General features: G+C 46.2%; 1 protein-coding gene across 1 annotated transcript; it reads right to left on the bottom strand.

Annotated features, from left to right (window-relative positions):
* Positions 1 to 7,803: 7,803 nt before the first annotated feature.
* Positions 7,804 to 12,533, bottom strand: LOC145715458 (ral guanine nucleotide dissociation stimulator-like). The gene is made up of 5 exons (XM_081795647.1): positions 11,639 to 12,533; positions 10,494 to 10,678; positions 9,585 to 9,644; positions 8,454 to 8,647; positions 7,804 to 8,120 (listed from the first exon to the last, which is right to left on the bottom strand). The coding sequence occupies exons 1-5, from the start codon at positions 11,732 to 11,734 to the stop codon at positions 7,804 to 7,806; spliced, it is 852 nt and encodes a 283-aa protein (XP_081651773.1). The 5' UTR covers positions 11,735 to 12,533.
* Between the last annotated feature and the right edge of the window lie 8,013 nt (positions 12,534 to 20,546).

Here is a 20,546-nt window from a genome sequence, read left to right as displayed (position 1 = left end):
TGAGTGTGGACAGACCTCCCTGCATTAACAGCATTGTCCCTATGATTTCTAACACCACAGTCCATTCTAGGGACCAGAAGACAGGGATATTTCCTGGCAGAGGTTACATCAGGGTAGTAGGACATGTAGTATGTTCAGTGCAGCACTGTGACATGGCAACAGAAGGGGATCATGTCAAAGTCCCACATTTGTGAAGGGCTGAATGGGTCAGGTACCTTGTCTCATTTCCAGAACGTTGTCTAGGTGGTAAGGCCCTTGCTCCTGATCTGGAGGGGCCCCAGGGACGTGTTCTTTGGCAACCAAAGTGCAGAGCAGTAGACATAATACCATGAGCCCCATGTCCTTTGGGTAAAAATCACCCTGCTCCTCATGAACATGTGTCAGACGTAGAGAAGGTGTGGAAGGATGGTCAGGCAAACCAGGACACCTGAGGACAGTCATTGAAGAAATATGTACAACACAATGCCAAAATATTCTAGACAGAATTGGACGTGATATGGTTTCTAATCTCTTTTCTGATATTCCTATAAATAAGTGGAGAGTGACTTTCCATCTGGCCATGGCAGGGCCTGGGCCACGAGTGCATGTTTTGGGAAGAGATGGGGTTCCAGGTTCATCTGGAGTCAGGAGTGTACGAGGGAGACCAGGGGAGTATCAGTGTGTTTTCTGTGCCCTGGGATTCTTTGCATTGCCTCTGGGCCGTGCGTGTTGAGTTTTCCCAGTACCTGCACTCACCCTGGGCCAGCTCTGCATCCTGCTGATGGCACGGGGCTTCCTCCTGTCCTTCAGGGAAGTAGAGCAGGGGCTCTCATCGTTCACCTTCTCTGCCATCTCTGATGTGTGACTCTGTAAAGACAGTGCCTAGCAGGCAGGCAGGGACTCAAAGCCCTGTCTGCTTCCTTTCGCTTGTCCTCAGACCCATGTGACTTCATTCCAGATATATGACACCACATTGTGCACACACCGCCCCCCCACCCCACCCCAAGGAGGAGAAGCAACATGGTTTGAGGGCCTTGGATTAACCCTGTTACACGTTAGAGGCACCACAGAGATCCGTTTTCCCTCCTTCCCAGCATGACATCTGCATGGCCATGATGGGTCCACCAGGTCATCCACTGCCATCCAACCTCCTCCAGTCCAGGACAGGAGCACCTCACGTGTCCCCCTTTCCCTGAAACTGAACACGAGGGGATGGGGGTGCCCAGGGATGGCTCAGAGCTGTGACCTGACCTGACCTGACCTGGCCTGCTCTAGGCTGCTGTGTATTACCTTATGTGACCTCCTGGAAAACATCCTGAGGCATCACCAGCATGGGTGAAGGAAACCTCTCCAACATCCGAATAATCCTGTACACTACACTGGGGTTTCTGGTATCCAGAGCCCTGGTAACTGGGAAAACAACAAGAGAACATCCCAAACTCTCTGTGTCTGTAGACAAGTGAGCCTGGTATGGGACCTAACTAGAACATGGGTGCCGGGTTACAGGAGTTCCAAGCTCTCCTGAGACCTATTGTGAGCAAAGTGATGTCACTGCCTAGGATCCACCTCCTGAGTCCGCTCCTGGGATAACACCTATGCAAATAGTCCTCTATTTGCTGACTGCTCACCCCCATTCTCCAAGAAATGTCACATCGGTCCACAGTTACACCAATGCACCCCTCTCCACAGCCCCCAGGGAAGGTCTGGGGGAAGCCAGGGCCCCAGCTTTGAGACATATCTGGGTTGAGACATCACTCTTCATTCTTACCTCTTTCTGGTCCCAGATTCGTGATTGTGCTTCTCAGGGATAGCTCATGTCTTTTCTGCCCAGTGGAGATAATTCCAGCATGTACTTCCTCAGGATGTCCTCAGACATACGTGGGATGATACCTGTGAAATTGGAGGAGTGGTGTCACATGTTGGAAATTTATCCAACCATATTTACTTTGACTTCTCACCTCCTCTGTTTCTGCTGCTCCTCTGATCCCACCCAACAGTCCATACTGGTGTGTGTGTTTGTGTGTTTGTGTGCGCGTGTGTGCGTGTGTGTGTGTGTTTACCAGTCCTCACTTTCTAGAGTCCCAGAAGATAGCAGCTCTGCCTAGGGAAGGATGGCCAAAAACTTCCTAAGAGCTTAACCTCTCTAATTTCTAAACCAATCCCTACAGATGGGATTGGAGTTGTGGCCTAGTAGGTCAGAACTCTCTTTTACGTAGACTTTGTCAGTAGTGTGCCACGAACCATTCCCTCCCATTGCACTGGGTACAATGGGGACAGGGTTGCACTCAGTGGGTTGCCGTAGCCTGGAGTGCTCCTCAGAGAAGAACATGCTGGAATGCCCCCTGTTACACTCCTCTTCAGCCTCACCCCCACACCACCTCCATGTCTGCACACAGTTATAGTAACACAACCTTTTCCAGAGCCCTCTCAGAAAACCTGCATCAAGTCAAGGACCCCATTTTGAGGACATGGAGTTGGGTTCATACCTGGTTCTGACTTTTTACCAGTCTGTGATTCTGAGCAAGGCACTCACCTTGGCAGGGTCTTCACTTTCTCCTCCCCTCAGTGGCTCCCTGGGATTCCCACATCCTGTAAACACATCCCTGTGTAATATCGTTCCTGGGGTGTGATATGGACGTAGTGTTTGATTTCTGTTCCACAGAAGATGGCAATGTGGCCCAAAGCCCATTCCAAGTTTTGGTGATTAAAATGTCCATGCCCAGCCACGTGCTCACTCTCACTCTCAGATCCTCACACTGGGGAACAACCCCCGTGTTGAGTAATGACACAGACGGGTACACATAGCCTAGCACTGAGAGACAACAACAGACAGACAAGAAGTAAGGCATTCGATGTGGACTGAATCCAGTCCCTACCCTGAAGTGAGCTCAGGGGTTGAGTGAAGTAGGTTCAGGGTGCATGGGTCAGCGTGACCTTCGTAGGACACCCCTGTGCTGTGCTCCCCCTGAAACCCAGGCAGGGCTGGAAGGAGGAAAAGGTTGTTGACGGCACCATCCCTTCCCTCAGGGAGGCTTCTTGGGAGCTCATGACTGAAGTGACATTTCCTTTTGTATAAACTCAGAGTTCCCTCTGAATTGCATGAGAAGGGGCTGAGGGCCCTCATTTCATCTCCCTCACACTCCCCGTCGTCCTGTGTGCCAGCTGCCAACGTCGCAGGCGCCCAGGTCATGAACGTGGTCCCCGAGTAGGGGAACCCCAAAGCCTTTTTTGTGTCCTCAAATGCTAACGTTCTCTGCTTGTCTCCTGCATCCTGGCTCGTCCGAGGCCCTGAGCCCAGTGCCTACAGGAAGGGTGACCAGTGTTAAGCTGTCTCCTGATAGGTAGCTCAGGTGAGGTCATTCCCAGTGGCCTACACAGCTGCAGGGCTCCTTAGAAACCAAAAGCCACAAAGTTTCAAATAGGAGTGCACTGGAGGAGGAACCTGGGGAGTCACCAGGCCCTAAGGGTATGCAGGCATGACTTTTATCCGTGCGCTTTTGATCAGAGCGCCTTGTTTTCTAGGTATTGTCAGGGCAGCCTCTTTCTAAGAAAGAGGTCAGGTTGTTGACACTTGTATAATATCCTTCGTAGTAGTATCTGTTCTAAGGGCTCTGTCCTTGCGGAAATGGGTCTGGATGTATGCAGTGTACTCCTGAATGGAACATTCCCGGGGCGCCTGGGTGGCTCAGTGGGTTAAGCTTTCCACCTGGGCTCAGCTCATGATCTTGCGGTTCCTGAGCTCCAGCCCTGCACTGGGGTCTGTGTGGACAGCTCAGAACTTGGAGCCTGCTTTCACATTTTGTGTCTCTGTCTCTCTGCCTGTCTCTCCCCCACCGGCACTCGCTACAACAAGGAGAAAAGAATCACTTTTGTGTGATGGACACATGTACCTTATGTTCATTATGCTGATTGTTTTAGTGGTATGTACATATGTGAAGAGTGATTAAATTGTCCACTTAGATCTAAGGAGATTTTTGTCACATAATGATACTTCAAGAAACCATAAAAGGTTTGAAAGGCTAATATACCTAGTAATGTAAGCACTCTTTCCTTATTGATATGAAATACTGAATACAGAACTCATCTTCAAAAACTGCTGAGTCATAATAAGAATTCAGGTAGGTCTATTGAATGCAATGGAATGAACTAAAGTCTTTGAAATATAAGAAGCTAGAAGTTAAGATACTGAAGTCATATTTACTCTCTAGTTTCCCTCTTGACATGGTCTTTTTTTATTCACTGATGTCTTTTGCCCTTTAACCTATTTCCCTCCTTCCTGCCCCTCACCTTTGCAATCATCTTTATGTATTTATGAGTTTATTTTATTATGTTTGGAGAATTTTTGTATTTTGATTTCTTATTTTCTGTTTCAGATTCCACAAATATGTGCGAGCATTTGGTATTTGTCTTTCTCTGTGTGATTTATTTCACTTAGCATAATGCCCTCCAGGCTAGTATAAATAATGTGGCATAATATAGGTGTGAAGATATCCTTGAGAGTTAGCGATTTCATGTGTTCTGAGTAATACCTAGGAGGGTTATTGAGGGAAATTGCTGGATGCTATGGATGTTCTACTTTGAATTTTTTGAGGAAACTTTATATTGTTTTCGACTGCCGCTGCACCAAGTTCCAATCCCAGCAACAGAGCACAATGATTCGCTTTCCTCCACATTTTACCCAACACTTGTAATTTCTTGTCTTTTTGATAAGATCATTCAGACAGGTTTCAGGTGATATCTCTTTGGTTTTGGCTTTTCATTTCCCTAATGTGGAGTGACATTGCACATCTCTTCATGTATGTGCTGGCCATCTGTATGGCTTCATTGGAAAAATGCCTCTTCAGGACTCTGCCACTTTCATAATTGCTCTTTGCTCTTGTGTTGCGGAGCGGTAGGAATTCTTCTTTTTTTTTTTTAATTTTTTTTAACGTTTTTATTTATTTTTGAGACAGAGAGAGACAGAGCATGAATGGGGGAGGGGCAGAGAGAGAGGGAGACACAGAATTGGAAGCAGGCTCCAGGCTCTGAGCCATCAGCCCAGAGCCTGAAGCGGGGCTCGAACTCACAGACTGTGAGATCGTGACCTGAGCCGAAGTCGGACGCTTAACCGACCGAGCCACCCAGGCGCCCCAGAATTCTTTATATCTTTTGTCTATTAACCCTTTACCATGTATGTAGTTTGCAAGTATTTTCTCCCATTCACTACGTTGCGTTTCCATTCTGTTGAACATATGTTTGCTGTGCAACACTTGTTTTTTAGTTTGATGTAGTCCCACTTTATTTTTCCTTTGTAGCTTTGGCTTCTGGTGTCAAATCCCAAAACTCAGTGTCAAGACTAAGATCAAAACCACTCTCATGGGTTTGGCTTTTGGCTTTTTCCAGCAAAGCCAAGGGCAGCAGAAAGGATTGCTTAAGACTCCATGCAAGTCAAGAGAGGTGAGAGGGAGGCTAAAGGACATCTCTACGAGCTGCTCTCAAGCTCCCGTATTCATACAAACGGTGTGCAATAAGTCAGTGGGCCACATGCTAGAAAGAACGTATTGAAGACATGGTGAAAACCAAGTTAAGACAGTATATAATATTGCATGCGACAACATGATCTAAGTATTTTGTGAGCACATACAGAACCCAACCCCTGGATACACAGCAACAGAGAAGCGAAGTCCAGCCTGTCCCCCAGATACACACTAACTAGATAAATGAACTGCCGCTGGCTGTTTGCAACAAGTCCAGAGAGCAGTGATCTGCTTTGCAAAGCGTTCCCTATAATCTCCTAACCCAAGACATAGTTTTGTGATTTCCCCACCTTCTGCGCAAGTTTTATCCATGATTTTTAGGTCTTAACTTTTTAGGTTTTTAGGTCTTAACTTTAGGTCTTTGATACATTTGACTTCGTTTCTGAGTGTGGTGCTAGATAGGTGTCAAGTTGTTTTTCTGTGTGTGTGGCTGGTCAGTGTTTCTGGCACCACCTATTGAGGAGACTGCCTTTTCCTCATGTTATATTCTTGGTTCTTTTGTTGTAAATTAATTGGTTACATATGCGTGGGTTTCTTTCTGGGCCTTCAGTTCAGTTCCAATGATCTGTGTGTCTGTTTTTACCCCAATACCGTACTGCTTGGGTTATTGTAGCTTTGAGATCTACTTTAAAATCAGAAAGCATGATGCTTCCAGCTGTGTTTTTCCTTGTCAAAATGACTTTGGCTATTCAGAGCCTTTTGTGGTTCTGTCCACACTGAAGGGTTATCCTATTTTTGGAAACGTGCTTAAACATTGATAGGGATTGCACCTAGGGGGTGTGTAGATGGCTTTAAGTAGTGTGGACATTTTGACAATCTTAATTCTTGGGATCCACTAGCATGGAATGTCTTTCCGCTTATTTCTATCTCTTCAAATTTTTTCTCCACTGATTTATGGTTTTCATTAAAGAGGTCTTCATCTTCTTGGTTAAAGTCATTCTTTTCTTTTTTAAGTTTTCTATGTTTATTTATTCTTGAGAGAGAGAGAGAGATACATAGAGACAGAGAGAGAGAGAGAGAGAGAGAGAGAGAGCGTATGAGTGGGGAAGAGCTGAGAGAAAGAGAGACACAGAATCTGAAGCAGGCTCCAGACTCTGAGTTGTCAGCACAGAGCCCAACGCAAGGCTCAAGTCACAAACTGTGAGATCACGACCTGAGCCACAGTCAGATGCTTCACTGACTGTGCCACCCAGGTGCCCGTTGGCTAAATTTATTCTTAAGTATTTTATTCTTTTGGAGGGATTTTAAATTATTTTCTTAATTTCTCTCTCTGATAGTTTGTGATTCATGTATAGAAATGAGGCACAATATATACATAGACGTACATATCTTAGCATTACTGAAATCATTTATTAGGTCTATCAGTAATGGTGTAGAGTCACTGCAGTCTCTGTATAGCATATCATGCACTCCTAATAAGTGAAAAAGTGCCTGGGAATATAGGATGATGTGATCGAATTTAGATGAGAGGAAGCAGATATATGGAGTGATACTATGCAAATTTTCTGAAATGTTTTGTGGTTGATATAATCAAACAACTCCACAAATAAGGTTTGTTTGGATATACATATTCTTTAACCAGACACAGAGAGCTGTGACATAGACATATTTATTTAAATCTTTAGTTTACTACATAAATGTCACCTGCAGAAAACCTTTAAGATCTTTGTACTTTATTGCCTAATAGATTAGCATAAATGGAATATTGAATATTTCATTTAGGTATTTTTATAATATGCACATTAGGCCAATATCAACATGGCCAGTCCAGGAAAATGAAACATTGTCAAGGTATTGTTCTGGTCCAGTCGTTTCTCCTCTGGCTTCTGGTCTTGTGTCAAACCTCAAAGGGTCCCCATGCCAGATAATGAAGATATTTCAAGGAGGAGCTTCACATAATCTTTGTTCTTTGCGGAATATTCCTCTGTCATAAAAATCTTAGTTTCATTGAATATTTAACCAATTATTAATCACTCTCATGTTATGTAGCCAGACACAACAGGCAATGTTGTGTGTTTGCACACACCTGAAAATTTTAGACGAGCTAAAGCAGCAGAAACCGATATCAGTGGTTGCAGAGACTGGGGTGAGGGAATGAGCTGTGGGTGATTAGTAGTACATGTGTCTCTGTGATGGAAATGTTCTAAGAGTACATAGTAGTCACGGGTGCAAAATCCTGTGAATGTACGTAATGACACTTGAATTTGTAATTTGAAAGGATCAGAGTAAATTCTTTTGAAGTTAATTTATGTTTTATTTACAAAACAATACATAAGGACAGTAAATATCTCTATACAAACCACAAAAATTACAAAGAACGCAATGACAGGATCAGGGCATCCTTTGGGGCTGCAGCCAACATGCGCCACTGCTCGGGAGCCGAGGCTGGTTGCTCAGCTGCAGCAGGTGGTTGCTCCAGCCCTTCCGTGACCCCGCCAGCTGGGGCTGGAGGCTGCTCAGGGTCTGGGTCCACCAAAGGGGCAGGTGTCTCTTCCAGCTCCTGACAGTGAATCAGAGCTGGGACTACCACCTGCACTGGTGGTGACTCTGCAGGGAGGGTCACCAATTCTTCTAATTGCTGAGATCCAGGATGAGTGGTGGCTGCAGGCAGCCTGGGCCGCGAAGCTGCAGTGGGCACCACAGAGATAGCGGGGGCTAGCTCCTGAGTGACGTCTGGATCTTGCTCTGGAGCTGGTGCCATAGATTCAAGAATACAAAGTGTCATCACCGTGATTGCCTTTCCATGGCCTTTCCTAATAAAGGAAACCTCTCCCGCAGACATTGTCATCTGAGTCAAAGAACCCACCAGGAGGAAATCTCCCAGATGACAGGCTAATGGAACAGTGATCTGGGACTACTCACAACTCCTAGCCCACCCGCAGTCTCAGGAAACGTGCTTTGTGTGGCATACCCCGTCCCATCCACATGCCCACATCTCCCACCCAGAGTCCTCCTCACCCAGAGATTCTGGCTCATTGGGTTCATGGTTTCTCCGTGATGAGTAGAGAAGGCGGTCACGGCACTGCAGCTCGGAGCCTGGCATGTGGACCCCTATATATGCCCGCAGTATCTGCAGGCTGATGAAATCTGGGGGCTGGAAAAAGTCCTCAGGGTAGTGGTCCAGCCAGGTGCCCAGAATGGAGGAGATGGCCCTGGGGATACAAAAGTAGCCAGAACAATCAACATGGGGTGTTCCTCCTGCACTAATGTTTCAAGACAGGCCTGTGGGACCTAGCCTCCTCTATGCCTCCTGCTCATGGATGTACAGAGGGTGGTTCTATGCCGTGTCCACCTGTGATTTGGCAGTCCCACCTAAGAGAGTCCTGGTCACTGAAGAGGGACTGTGAAAATTCTATTTGACGGAAAACCCTTAACCAATGATGTGGTTGTCTCTGTCCTTCTTGGGAAGCCAGACATACTCCCTGGTGTGTCCTCTGCCTACCTCTCACTAGAATTCAACTCCGTGCATGAGTGGAGGGGTGGTGTCAGGATGAGTCAGTGCCTTCACTGCATACACTAGTGCTCCATGAAAATCTGAACACATACGGGACAAAGGCACTCTGTCTCTTACCTGGGCTTGCTTGAAACCTCCTCACGTGATGACCTGTGCCTCTATGCTGCCTCATTCACTTAGTGCACATGTGGGTGTCCTCCCACCGACACTGGTTCTCCCATAGTGTGGGTGATATGTGGTCCTTGAGCCCTCACTGTGTCTCCTGAACCCTTGCTAAGCACACACTGTCGAAGTTCCACAAGGTGGTGAGCATGATGCTCCCCAAAACCTTTATTCTGGGCCCTCTGATGGGGGTGGAGGCAAGCCTGTGAGTGGGAAGGGATGGGGTTGGACTCTCGAAAGGGCTGAATCTGTCGTCTGTTGCCCTCTGCTGTCTCATTGTGCCCACAGCTTATCCTCTAACCCACAGGACAAGACCCCTTTCCTTGCTTCCAGGGAGAAGCCCTCAGAGCTTTGCCCTCTCACAGGTCTCTCAGATGTGTGGGATGCTGGGTCCTGAAGCCCCTCCCACGCACAGTCTCAGCACTGCCCTCTTGGAGAATGAAGGCCCTCCAGCATGAGCTCAGCCTACTCACATTTTCTCCTGCTTCCGGGGTCCACCATCTTCCTCAGTCTCAGGAAGGAAGCAGCCATATCTGGAGGAGGCCAGAAGGGCATCATATCAGGTGTCCTGTGGATACTACCTCTTGTCATATCCAGAGTCACTGACTGCTGACTAGAATGGAGCTCTGGAGGGGCACCTGGGTGGTTCAGCTGGTTAAGCCTCCGACCTCGGCTCAGGTCATGATCTCGTGGTCCGTGAGTTCGAGCCCCGCGTTGGGCTCTGTGCTGACCGCTCAGAGCCTGGAGCCTGTTTCAGATTCTGTGTCTCCCTCTCTCTCTGACCTTCCCCAGTTCATGCTCTGTCTCTCTCTGTCTCAAAAATAAAAATAAAATGTTAAAAAAAAATTTTTTTTAAAAGAAAAAGAATGGAGCTCTGGAGGGGAGGGTGCTGTCTGCTCTGTGCATTGGATCCCAGTCAGCTGCTACAGAAGTGCCTGCACCTAGTGGGGCTTCCTGTATGTTTGATGAACGATAGGGCCCCAATCAGCTCCATCACACATATTGGTGTGGGTCTGGGCCTCCTGCTCATCCTGGGCATCCTTGATTAGTTTGACCCGGGACTCAGACACACAGATAGACCCTCACATCTCCTTTTCAAATGGGAAAAGAGCCCAACTCAACACCTGGTGACAGTGAGGGATGAGGCAGAAACTTGATCATGGGGAAGAGGACAAAGATCACCCAGCAGACACACAGCCCGTCCAGCAGACCTTTCCACAGGGCCAGGGTCACTTTCCAAGCAGTGCCCCCACTGAGTACCTGTAGTTATTCTACTCGGATCAGAGGAACAAACTGAGACTCAGGGAGGTTTGGTGACTTTCCTTAGACTCAAAGCTTTAAGGGGCTGAATCACACTAGGCTGTGAAGGGCAGGGTGCTCACCTCATAAACAATAGTTCCAGGACCTGTTGGGTGGTAGCAAAAGCTCTGTACGTGCCCAAGAATGTGAAGAAGCAGGTGGGGTCTCTCCACAGGAAGGCGGGCACCAGGTGCTCCACTCGCTGCTTCAGCAGGCCTGCATTGATGGTCCACTCCACACAGTTCTCATTCTCGTTCACGGGTGCGGCCTTTTTACCCTGAGATAGAACAGAGGAGGGACACAAAGTCAGACACAGCACCATGGACATCAGGAGGGTTGGGGTCCAGAATGCAGACCAAACCCCCCAGCCCTCAGTGACTTGTCGAAAGAGTGAGACCTGGTGCACACAGCAGGAAAAAGGATCTTGGCATTCACGTGAGAATTTGAGGTGGGGAAATGACTGAATAAGTTAGGATCTGAGGTCAGATTGTTAGATGAGTATGGACAGCACCTCCCTGCATTAACAGCATTGTCTTTGTGATTTCTAACACCACAGTCCATTCTAGGGATCAGAAGACAGGGACATTACCTGGCAGAGGTTGGATCAGGATAATAGGACATGTAGGATGTTCAGTGCAGCACTGTGACATGGCAACAGAAGGGAATCATGTAACAGTCCCGCATTTGTGAAGGGCTGAATGGGTGAGGTAAGTGGTCTCATTTCCAGAATGTTGTCTAGGTAGTAAGGTCCTTGCTCCTGATCTGGAGGGCCCTAGGGACGTGTTGCTTGGCAACCAAAGTGCAGAGCAGTAGACATAATACAGTGAGTCCCATGTCCTTTGGGTAAAAATCTCCCTGCTCATCACGAACATGTGTCAGATGTGGGGAAGTTGTGGAAGGATGGTCAGGCGAACCGGGACACCTGGGAACAGTCGTTGAGGAAACATGTATGACAATGGCAATATATTCTAGACAGAATGGGACGTGAAATGGTTTCACACCCGTTTTCTGATATTCCTACAAATAAGTGGAGAGTGACGTTGCATCTGGCCATGGCAGGGGCTGGGCCACGAGGGCATGTTTGAGGAGCACATGGCGTTCCAGGTTCCTCTGGGATCAGGAGTCTATGAGAGAAACCAGGGGAGTATCAGTGTGTTTTCTGTGCCCTGGGATTCTTTGCACTGCCTCTGGGCTGTGCGTGTTGGGTTTCCCTGGTACCTTCACTCACCCTGAGCCAGCGGGGCATCCTGCTGATGGCATGGGGCTTCCTCCTGTCCTTCAGGGAAGTAGAGGAGGGGCTCTCATCATTCACCTTCTCCTCCATCTCTGACGTGTGGCTCTGTAAAGACAGTGCCCAGCACGCAGGCAGGGGTCCTCAAAGCCATGTCTGCTTGCTTTCCCTTTTCCTCGACCCGTGTGAATTCATTGCAGATATATACACCACAGTGTGCACACACCTCCCCCAAGGAGGAGAAGCAACGTGGTTTGAGGGCCTTGGATTAAACCGGTTATAGGTTAAAGGCACCTCAGAGATCCCTTTTGCCTCCTTCCCAGCATGACATCTGCATGGCCATGATGGGTCCACCAGGTCGTCCACTGCCATCCAACCTCCTCCAGTCCAGGACAGGAGCACCTCACGTGTCCCCCTTTCCCTGAAACTGAACACGAGGGGATGGGGGTGCCCAGGGATGGTTCAGAGCTGTGACCTGACCTGACCTGGCCTGGCCTGCTCTAGGCTGCTCTGTATTACCTTATGTGACCTCCTGGAAAACATCCTGAGGCATCACCAGCGTGGGTGAAGGAAACCTCTCCAACATCCGAATAATCCTGTACACTGGGGTTTCTGGTATCCAGAGCACTGGTAACTGGGAAAACAAGAGAACATCCCAAACTCTCTGTGTCTGTAGACAAGTGAGACTGGTATGGGACCTCACTAGTGCATGGGTGCCGGGTTACAGGAGTTCCAAGTTCTCCTGGGGCCTATTGTGAGCAAAGTGATGTCACTGCCTAGGATCCACCTCCTGAGTCTGCTCCTGGGATAACACCTATGCAAATAGTCCTCTATTTGCTGAATGCTCACCCCTTTCTCCATGAAATGTCACATCGGTCTACAGTTACAGCAACGTACCCCTCTCCACAGCCCCCTGGGAAGGTCTGGGGGCAGCCAGGGTCCCAGTTTTGAGACGTATCTGGGTTGAGACACAACTCTTCATTCTTACCTCTTTCTGGTGCCAGATAAGTGATTGTGTCTTTCAGGGATGGTCCCTGTCTCCTCTGCTCAAGGGACATAATTATAGGATGTACTTCCTCAGGATGTCCTCAGGCATACGTGGGACGATACCTGTGAAATTGGAGGAGTGGTGTCACATGTTGGATATTTATCCATCCACATTTACTTTGACTTCTCACCTCCTTTGGTTCTGCTGCTCCTCTGATCCCAAGTGTGCGTACATGTGTGCGTACGTGTGTGCATGCAAGTGTGTGTGTGTGTACGTGTGTTTACCAGTGCTCATTTTCTGGAGTCCCAGAAGATAACATCCCCACCTAGGGAAGGATGGCCAAAAATTTCTTAAGCGCTTAGGTTCTCTAATTTTTAAAGCAATCCATACAGAAGGGATTGGAGTTGTGGCCTAGTAGGCCAGAACTCTCTTTTACGTAGACTTTGTCAGTAGTGTGCCACAAGCCATTCCCTCCCTTTCCACTGGGTACAATGGGGACAGGGTGGCACTCAGTGGGCTGCCCTAGCCTTGGGTCCTCCTCAGGGAAGAACATGCTGGAATGTCGTCTGTTACGCTCCTCTTCAGCCTCACCCCCACACCACCCCCATGTCTGCACAGAGTCACAGTAACACAACCTTTTCCCGAGCCCCCTCAGAAAACCTGGGTCAAGTCAAGGACCCCATTTTGAGGACATGGAGTTGGGTTCATGCCTGGTTCTGACTTTTTACCGGTCTGTGATTCTGAGCAAGGCACTGACCCTGCCAGGGTCTTCACTTTCTCCTCCCCTCATGGCTCCCTGGGATCCCCACATCCTGTAAACACATCCTTGTGTAATTTCCTTCCTGGAGTGTGGTATGGACTTAGTGTTTGATTTCTGTTCCAAAGAAGATGGCAATGTGACCCCAAGCCAACCAAGTTTTGTTGATAAAATATCCATGGCACAACCACATGCTCACTGTCACTCTCTGTGTTGTCTCTCAGATTCTCACACTGGGGAACCACCCCTGTGTTGAGTAATGACACAGACAGGTACACAGAGCCTAGCCCTGAGAGACAACAACAGACAGGGAAGAACTAAAGCATTCGATGTGGACTGAATCCTGCCACCACCCTGAAGTGAGCTCAGGGGTTGAGTGAAGCAGGTTCTGTCTCAGTGATGACAAGAGCCCCAACCTACTGAGAGGCTCTCAGGAGCCCTCAGCAAAGCACTGCTGAATTCCTGGTCCCCTGGGTCTGTGAGGTGTTAAGTTTATGGGGAAGCCACTAAGGGTGAGGGAATATTGTCACACAGCACTAGAGCAGAGTACTGAATATGTCCTCCTGCCCCAGGCCCTGGATCTCCTTACCCTCCCTCTCTGCTGTCCTCCCCAGGTCTTTCCAGGCTCCCTGCTGTCCTTTCAAATGTCCACTGTGGCAACACCAACCTCTGCCTCCGAGTGTCTGCACCACTGTGCCTTCTGCCAGGCTACATATATTCGGATTTGTGCAGGGCTGACTCGTTCTTGCACTGTTGCAGGAAATATGAATGTTTCCTCAGCACAGCCTTGTCAGACCCTCACCTGGTGGAGCTCAGGACCCAGTTTAGCACCTTGATTTTTTCTATGGAGTCATTGCTCATGTCATTCACATTTTTGTTTCATGTTCTTTCCATCTTCCTGTCTAGACCTTGAGCTCCTAGAGGGAAGACCTGGCTGCCTTACCATCACTGGCTCTATCTGAATGCTCAGATGTTCTTTCCCAGTGGATGAATGAAGAGGTAAGGAGATCCGTCCCACCATTTAGCAGCTCAGTCATTATAGCCTAATTTACTTGGGTCATCTTTCAAAACTTATTTTATTTTATATTTTTTTCAGTCTACTGTACTCCTAACTTGGGGTGTGAAATCACACTCCAAGATGAAGAGTCTCATCCCCTACTGACTGAAACAGCCAATTTTAATGGAACTAGACTGATTTCTAAGTTATCTTGCAGGTTAACATTTTGTAGGTATATTAGGTTATGCTGAATTACCAGAGAATGCCCCAAATTTCAATAGCATGTCCCCATAGATTTCCTCACATGACAGTACTGGGTGCGTGTTTAGATTGGAGACTAAACTTCTTCATGTGGTCATTCAGGAACCCAGCGTTCCTCCATTTTGTCCCTTCTCCCTCCTGAGGATATCAGGTACTTCCACAACCAACAGCACAAGGGGTGATAAAGGGGACAGAGAACAAAGAAATGCACATGGGAGCATGTTATCAGCCAGGTCTAGAGTGCCTAAAATATCCGCCTTTACACTCATTCCTTGTTTTATTTTTTTTTTATTTTTTTTTTATTTTTATTTTTTTTTATTTTTTAATATATGAAATTTACTGTCAAATTGGTTTCCATACAACACCCAGTGCTCATCCCAAAAGGTGCCCTCCTCAATACCCATCACCCACCCTGCCCTCCCTCCCACCCTGCCCTCCCTCCCACCCCCCATCAACCCTCAGTTTGTTCTCAGTTTTTAACAGTCTCTAATGCTTTGGCTCTCTCCCACTCTAACCTCTTTTTTTTTTTTTTTTTTTTCCTTCCCCTCCCCCATGGGTTTCTGTTATGTTTCTCAGGATCCACATAAGAGTGAAACCATATGGTATCTGTCTTTCTCTGTATGGCTTATTTCACTTAGCATCACACTCTCCAGTTCCATCCATGTTGCTACAAAAGGCCATATTTCATTTTTTCTCATTGCCACGTAGTATTCCATTGTGTATATAAACCACAATTTCTTTATCCATTCATCAGTTGATGGACATTTAGGCTCTTTCCATAATTTGGCTATTGTTGAGAGTGCCGCTATAAACATTGGGGTACAGGTGCCCCTATGCATCAGTACTCCTGTATCCCTTGGATAAATTCCTAGCAGTGCTATTGCTGGGTCATAGGGTAGGTCTATTTTTAATTTTCTGAGGAACCTCCACACTGCTTTCCAGAGCGGCTGCACCAATTTGCATTCCCACCAACAGTGCAAGAGGGTTCCTGTTTCTCCACATCCTCTCCAGCATCTATAGTCTCCTGATTTCTTCATTTTGGCCACTCTGACTGGCGTGAGGTGATATCTGAGTGTGGTTTTGATTTGTATTTCCCTGATAAGGAGCGACGTTGAACATCTTTTCATGTGCCTGTTGGCCATCCGGATGTCTTCTTTAGAGAAGTGTCTATTCATGTTTTCTGCCCATTTCTTCACTGGGTTATTTGTTTTTCGGGTGTGGAGTTTGATGAGCTCTTTATAGATTTTGGATACTAGCCCTTTGTCCGATGTGTCATTTGCAGATATCTTTTCCCATTCCGTTGGTTGCCTTTTAGTTTTGTTGGTTGTTTCCTTTGCTGTGCAGAAGCTTTTTATCTTCATAAGGTCCCAGTAATTCACTTTTGCTTTTAATTCCCTTGCCTTTGGGGATGTGCCGAGTAAGAGATTGCTACGGCTGAGGTCAGAGAGGTCTTTTCCTGCTTTCTCCTCTAAGGTTTTGATGGTTTCCTGTCTCACATTCAGGTCCTTTATCCATTTTGAGTTTATTTTTGTGAATGGTGTGAGAAAGTGGTCTAGTTTCAACCTTCTGCATGTTGCTGTCCAGTTCTCCCAGCACCATTTGTTAAAGAGACTGTCTTTTTTCCATTGGATGTTCTTTCCTGCTTTGTCAAAGATGAGTTGGCCATACGTTTGTGGGTCTAGTTCTGGGGTTTCTATTCTATTCCATTGGTCTATGTGTCTGTTTTTATGCCAATACCATGCTGTCTTGATGATGACAGCTTTGTAGTAGAGGCTAAAGTCTGGGATTGTGATGCCTCCTGCTTTGGTCTTCTTCTTCAAAATTACTTTGGCTATTCGGGGCCTTTTGTGGTTCCATATGAATTTTAGGATTGCTTGTTCTAGTTTCGAGAAGAATGCTGGTGCAATTTTGATTGGGATTGCATTGAATGTGTAGATAGCTTTGGGTAGTATTGACATTTTGACAATATTTATTCTTCCAATCCATGAGCAGGGAATGTCTTTCCATTTCTTTATATCTTCTTCAATTACCTGCATAAGCTTTCTATAGTTTTCAGCATACAGATCTTTTACATCTTTGGTTAGATTTATTCCTAGGTATTTTAGGCTTCTTGGTGCAATTGTGAATGGGATCAGTTTCTTCATTTGTCTTTCTGTTGCTTCATTGTTAGTGTATAAGAATGCAACTGATTTCTGCACATTGATTTTGTATCCTGCAACTTTGCTGAATTCATGTATCAGTTCTAGCAGACTTTTGGTGGAGTCTATCGGATTTTCCATGTATAATATCATGTCATCTGCAAAAAGCGAAAGCTTGACTTCATCTTTGCCAATTTTGATGCCTTTGATTTCCTTTTGTTGTCTGATTGCTGATGCTAGAACTTCCAGCACTATATTAAACAGCAGCGGTGACAGTGGGCATCCCTGTCGTGTTCCTGATCTCAGGGAAAAAGCTCTCAGTTTTTCCCCGTTGAGGATGATGTTAGCTGTGGGCTTTTCATAAATGGCCTTTATGATCTTTAAGTATGTTCCTTCTATCCCGACTTTCTCAAGGGTTTTTATTAAGAAAGGGTGCTGGATTTTGTCAAAGGCCTTTTCTGCATCGATTGACAGGATCATATGGTTCTTCTCTTTTTTTTTGTTAATGTGATGTATCACGTTGATCGATTTGCGAATGTTGAACCAGCCCTGCATCCCAGGAATGAATCCCACTTGATCATGGTGAATAATTCTTTTTATATGCTGTTGAATTCGATTTGCTAGTATCTTATTAAGAATTTTTGCATCCATATTCATCAGGGATATTGGCCTGTAGTTCTCTTTTTTTGCTGGGTCTCTGTCTGGTTTAGGAATCAAAGTAATACTGGCTTCATAGAATGAGTCTGGAAGTTTTCCTTCCCTTTCTATTTCTTGGAATAGCTTGAGAAGGATAGGTATTATCTCTGCTTTAAATGTCTGGTAGAACTCCCCTGGGAAGCCATCTGGTCCTGGACTCTTATTTGTTGGGAGATTTTTGATAACCGATTCAATTTCTTCGCTGGTTATGGGTCTGTTCAAGCTTTCTATTTCCTCCTGATTGAGTTTTGGAAGAGTGTGGGTGTTTAGAAATTTGTCCATTTCTTCCAGGTTGTCCAATTTGCTGGCATATAATTTTTCATAGTATTCCCTGATAATTGTTTGTATCTCTGAGGGATTGGTTGTAATCATTCCATTTTCATTCATGATTTTATCTATTTGGGTCATCTCCCTTTTCTTTTTGAGAAGCCTGGCTAGAGGTTTGTCAATTTTGTTTATTTTTTCAAAAAACCAACTCTTGGTTTCGTTGATCTGCTCTACAGTTTTTTTAGATTCTATATTGTTTATTTCTGCTCTGATCTTTATTATTTCTCTTCTTCTGCTGGGTTTAGGCTGCCTTTGCTGTTCTGCTTCTATTTCCTTTAGGTGTGCTGTTAGATTTTGTATTTGGGATTTTTCTTGTTTCTTGAGATAGGCCTGGATTGCAATGTATTTTCCTCTCAGGACTGCCTTCGCTGCATCCCAGAGCGTTTGGATTGTTGTATTTTCATTTTCGTTTGTTTCCATATATGTTTTAATTTCTTCTCTAATTGCCTGGTTGACCCACTCATTCGTTAGTAGGGTGTTCTTTAACCTCCATGCTTTTGGAGGTTTTCCAGACTTTTTCCTGTGGTTGATTTCAAGCTTCATAGCATTGTGGTCTGAAAGTATGCATGGTATAATTTCAATTCTTGTAAACTTATGAAGGGCTGTTTTGTGACCCAGTATATGATCTATCTTGGAGAATGTTCCATGTGCACTCGAGAAGAAAGTATATTCTGTTGCTTTGGGATGCAGAGTTCTAAATATATCTGTCAAGTCCATGTGATCCAATGTATCATTCAGGGCCCTTGTTTCTTTATTGACTGTGTGTCTAGATGATCTATCCATTTCTGTAAGTGGGGTGTTAAAGTCCCCTGCAATGACCACATTCTTATCAATAAGGTTGCTTATGTTTATGAGTAATTGTTTTATATATCTGGGGGCTCGGGTATTTGGCGCATAGACATTTATAATAGTTAGCTCTTCCTGGTGGATAGACCCTGTGATTATTATGTAATGCCCTTCTTCATCTCTTGTTACAGCCTTTAATTTAAAGTCTAGTTTGTCTGATATAAGTATGGCTACTCCAGCTTTCTTTTGGCTTCCAGGAGCATGATAAATAGTTCTCCATCCCCTCACTCTCAATCTAAAGGTGTCCTCAGGTCTAAAATGAGTCTCTTGTAGACAGCAAATAGATGGGTCTTGTTTTTTTATCCATTCTGATACCCTATGTCTTTTAGTTGGCGCATTTAATCCATTTACATTCAGTGTTATTATAGAAAGATATGGGTTTAGAGTCATTGTGATGTCTGTAGGTTTTATGCTTGTAGTGATGTCTCTGGTACTTTGTCTCACAGGATCCCCCTTAGGATCTCTTGTAGGGCTGGTTTCGTGGTGACAAATTCCTTCAGTTTTTGTTTGTTTGGGAAGACCTTTATCTCTCCTCCTATTCTAAATGACAGACTTGCTGGATAAAGGATTCTCGGCTGCATATTTTTTCTGTTTAGCACACTGTAGATATCGTGCCAAGCCTTTCTGGCCTGCCAAGTTTCAAAGGAGAGATCAGTCACGAGTCTTATAGGTCTCCCTTTATATGTGAGGGCACGTTTATCCCTTGCTGCTTTCAGAATTTTCTCTTTATCCTTGTATTTTGCCAGTTTCACTATGATATGTCGTGCAGAAGATCGATTCAAGTTACGTCTGAAGGGAGTTCTCTGTGCCTCTTGGATTTCAATGCCTTTTTCCTTCCCCAGTTCAGGGAAGTTCTCAGCTATAATTTGTTCAAGTACCCCTTCAGCACCCTTCCCTCTCTCTTCCTCCTCTGGGATACCAATTATGCGTATATTATTTTTTTTTAGTGTATCACTTAGTTCTCTAATTTTCCCCTCATACTCCTGGATTTTTTTATCTCTCTTTCTTTCAGCTTCCTCTTTCTCCATAACTTTATCTTCTAGTTCACCTATTCTCTCCTCTGCCTCTTCAAGCCGAGCCATCGTGGATTCCATTTTGTTTTGCAATTCGTTTAAAGCGTTTTTCAACTCCTCGTGACTGTTCCTTAGTCCCTCGATCTTTGTGGCAAGAGATTCTCTGCTGTCCTGTATACTGTTTTCAAGCCCAGCGATTAATTTTATGACTATTATTCTAAATTCACTTTCTGTTATATTATTTAAATCCTTTTTGATCAGTTCATTAGCTGTTGTTATTTCCTGGAGATTCTTCTGAGGGGAATTCTTCCGTTTGGTCATTTTGGAGAGTCCCTGGCGTGGTGAGGACCTGCAGTGCACTTCCCCTGTGCTGTGGTGTATAACTGGAGTTAGTGGGCGGGGCCGCAGTCCGACCCGATGTCTGCCCCCAGCCCACCGCTGGGGCCACAGTCAGACTGGTGTGTGCCTTCTCTTCCCCTCTCCTAGGGGCGGGATTCACTGTGGGGTGGCGTGTCCCGTCTGGGCTACTTGCACACTGCCAGGCTTGTGTTGCTGGGCATCTGGCGTATTAGCTGGGGTGGGTAGGCAAGGTGCACGGGGGCTGGAGGGGCAGGCTTAGCTCGCTTCTCCTTAGGTGATCCACTTCAGGAGGAGCCCTGTGGCAGCGGGAGGGAGTCAGATCCGCTGCCGGAGGTTTGGCTCCGCAGAAGCACAGAGTTGGGTGTTTGCGCGGAGCGAGCAAGTTCCCTGGCAGGAACTGGTTCCCTTTGGGATTTTGGCTGGGGGATGGGCGGGGGAGATGGCGCTGGCGCCTTTGTTCCCCGCCAAGCTGAGCTCTGCCGTCCGGGGGCTCAGCAGCTCTCCCTCCCTTTGTCCTCCAGC

This window comes from Panthera onca, chromosome A1 (assembly GCF_046562875.1).
Source record: "Panthera onca isolate mPanOnc1 chromosome A1, mPanOnc1 haplotype 2, whole genome shotgun sequence".
Lineage (NCBI taxonomy): Eukaryota > Metazoa > Chordata > Mammalia > Carnivora > Felidae > Panthera > Panthera onca.
Note: the sequence above shows the minus strand (reverse complement) of the source record. Positions and strands in the feature narration are given on the sequence as shown.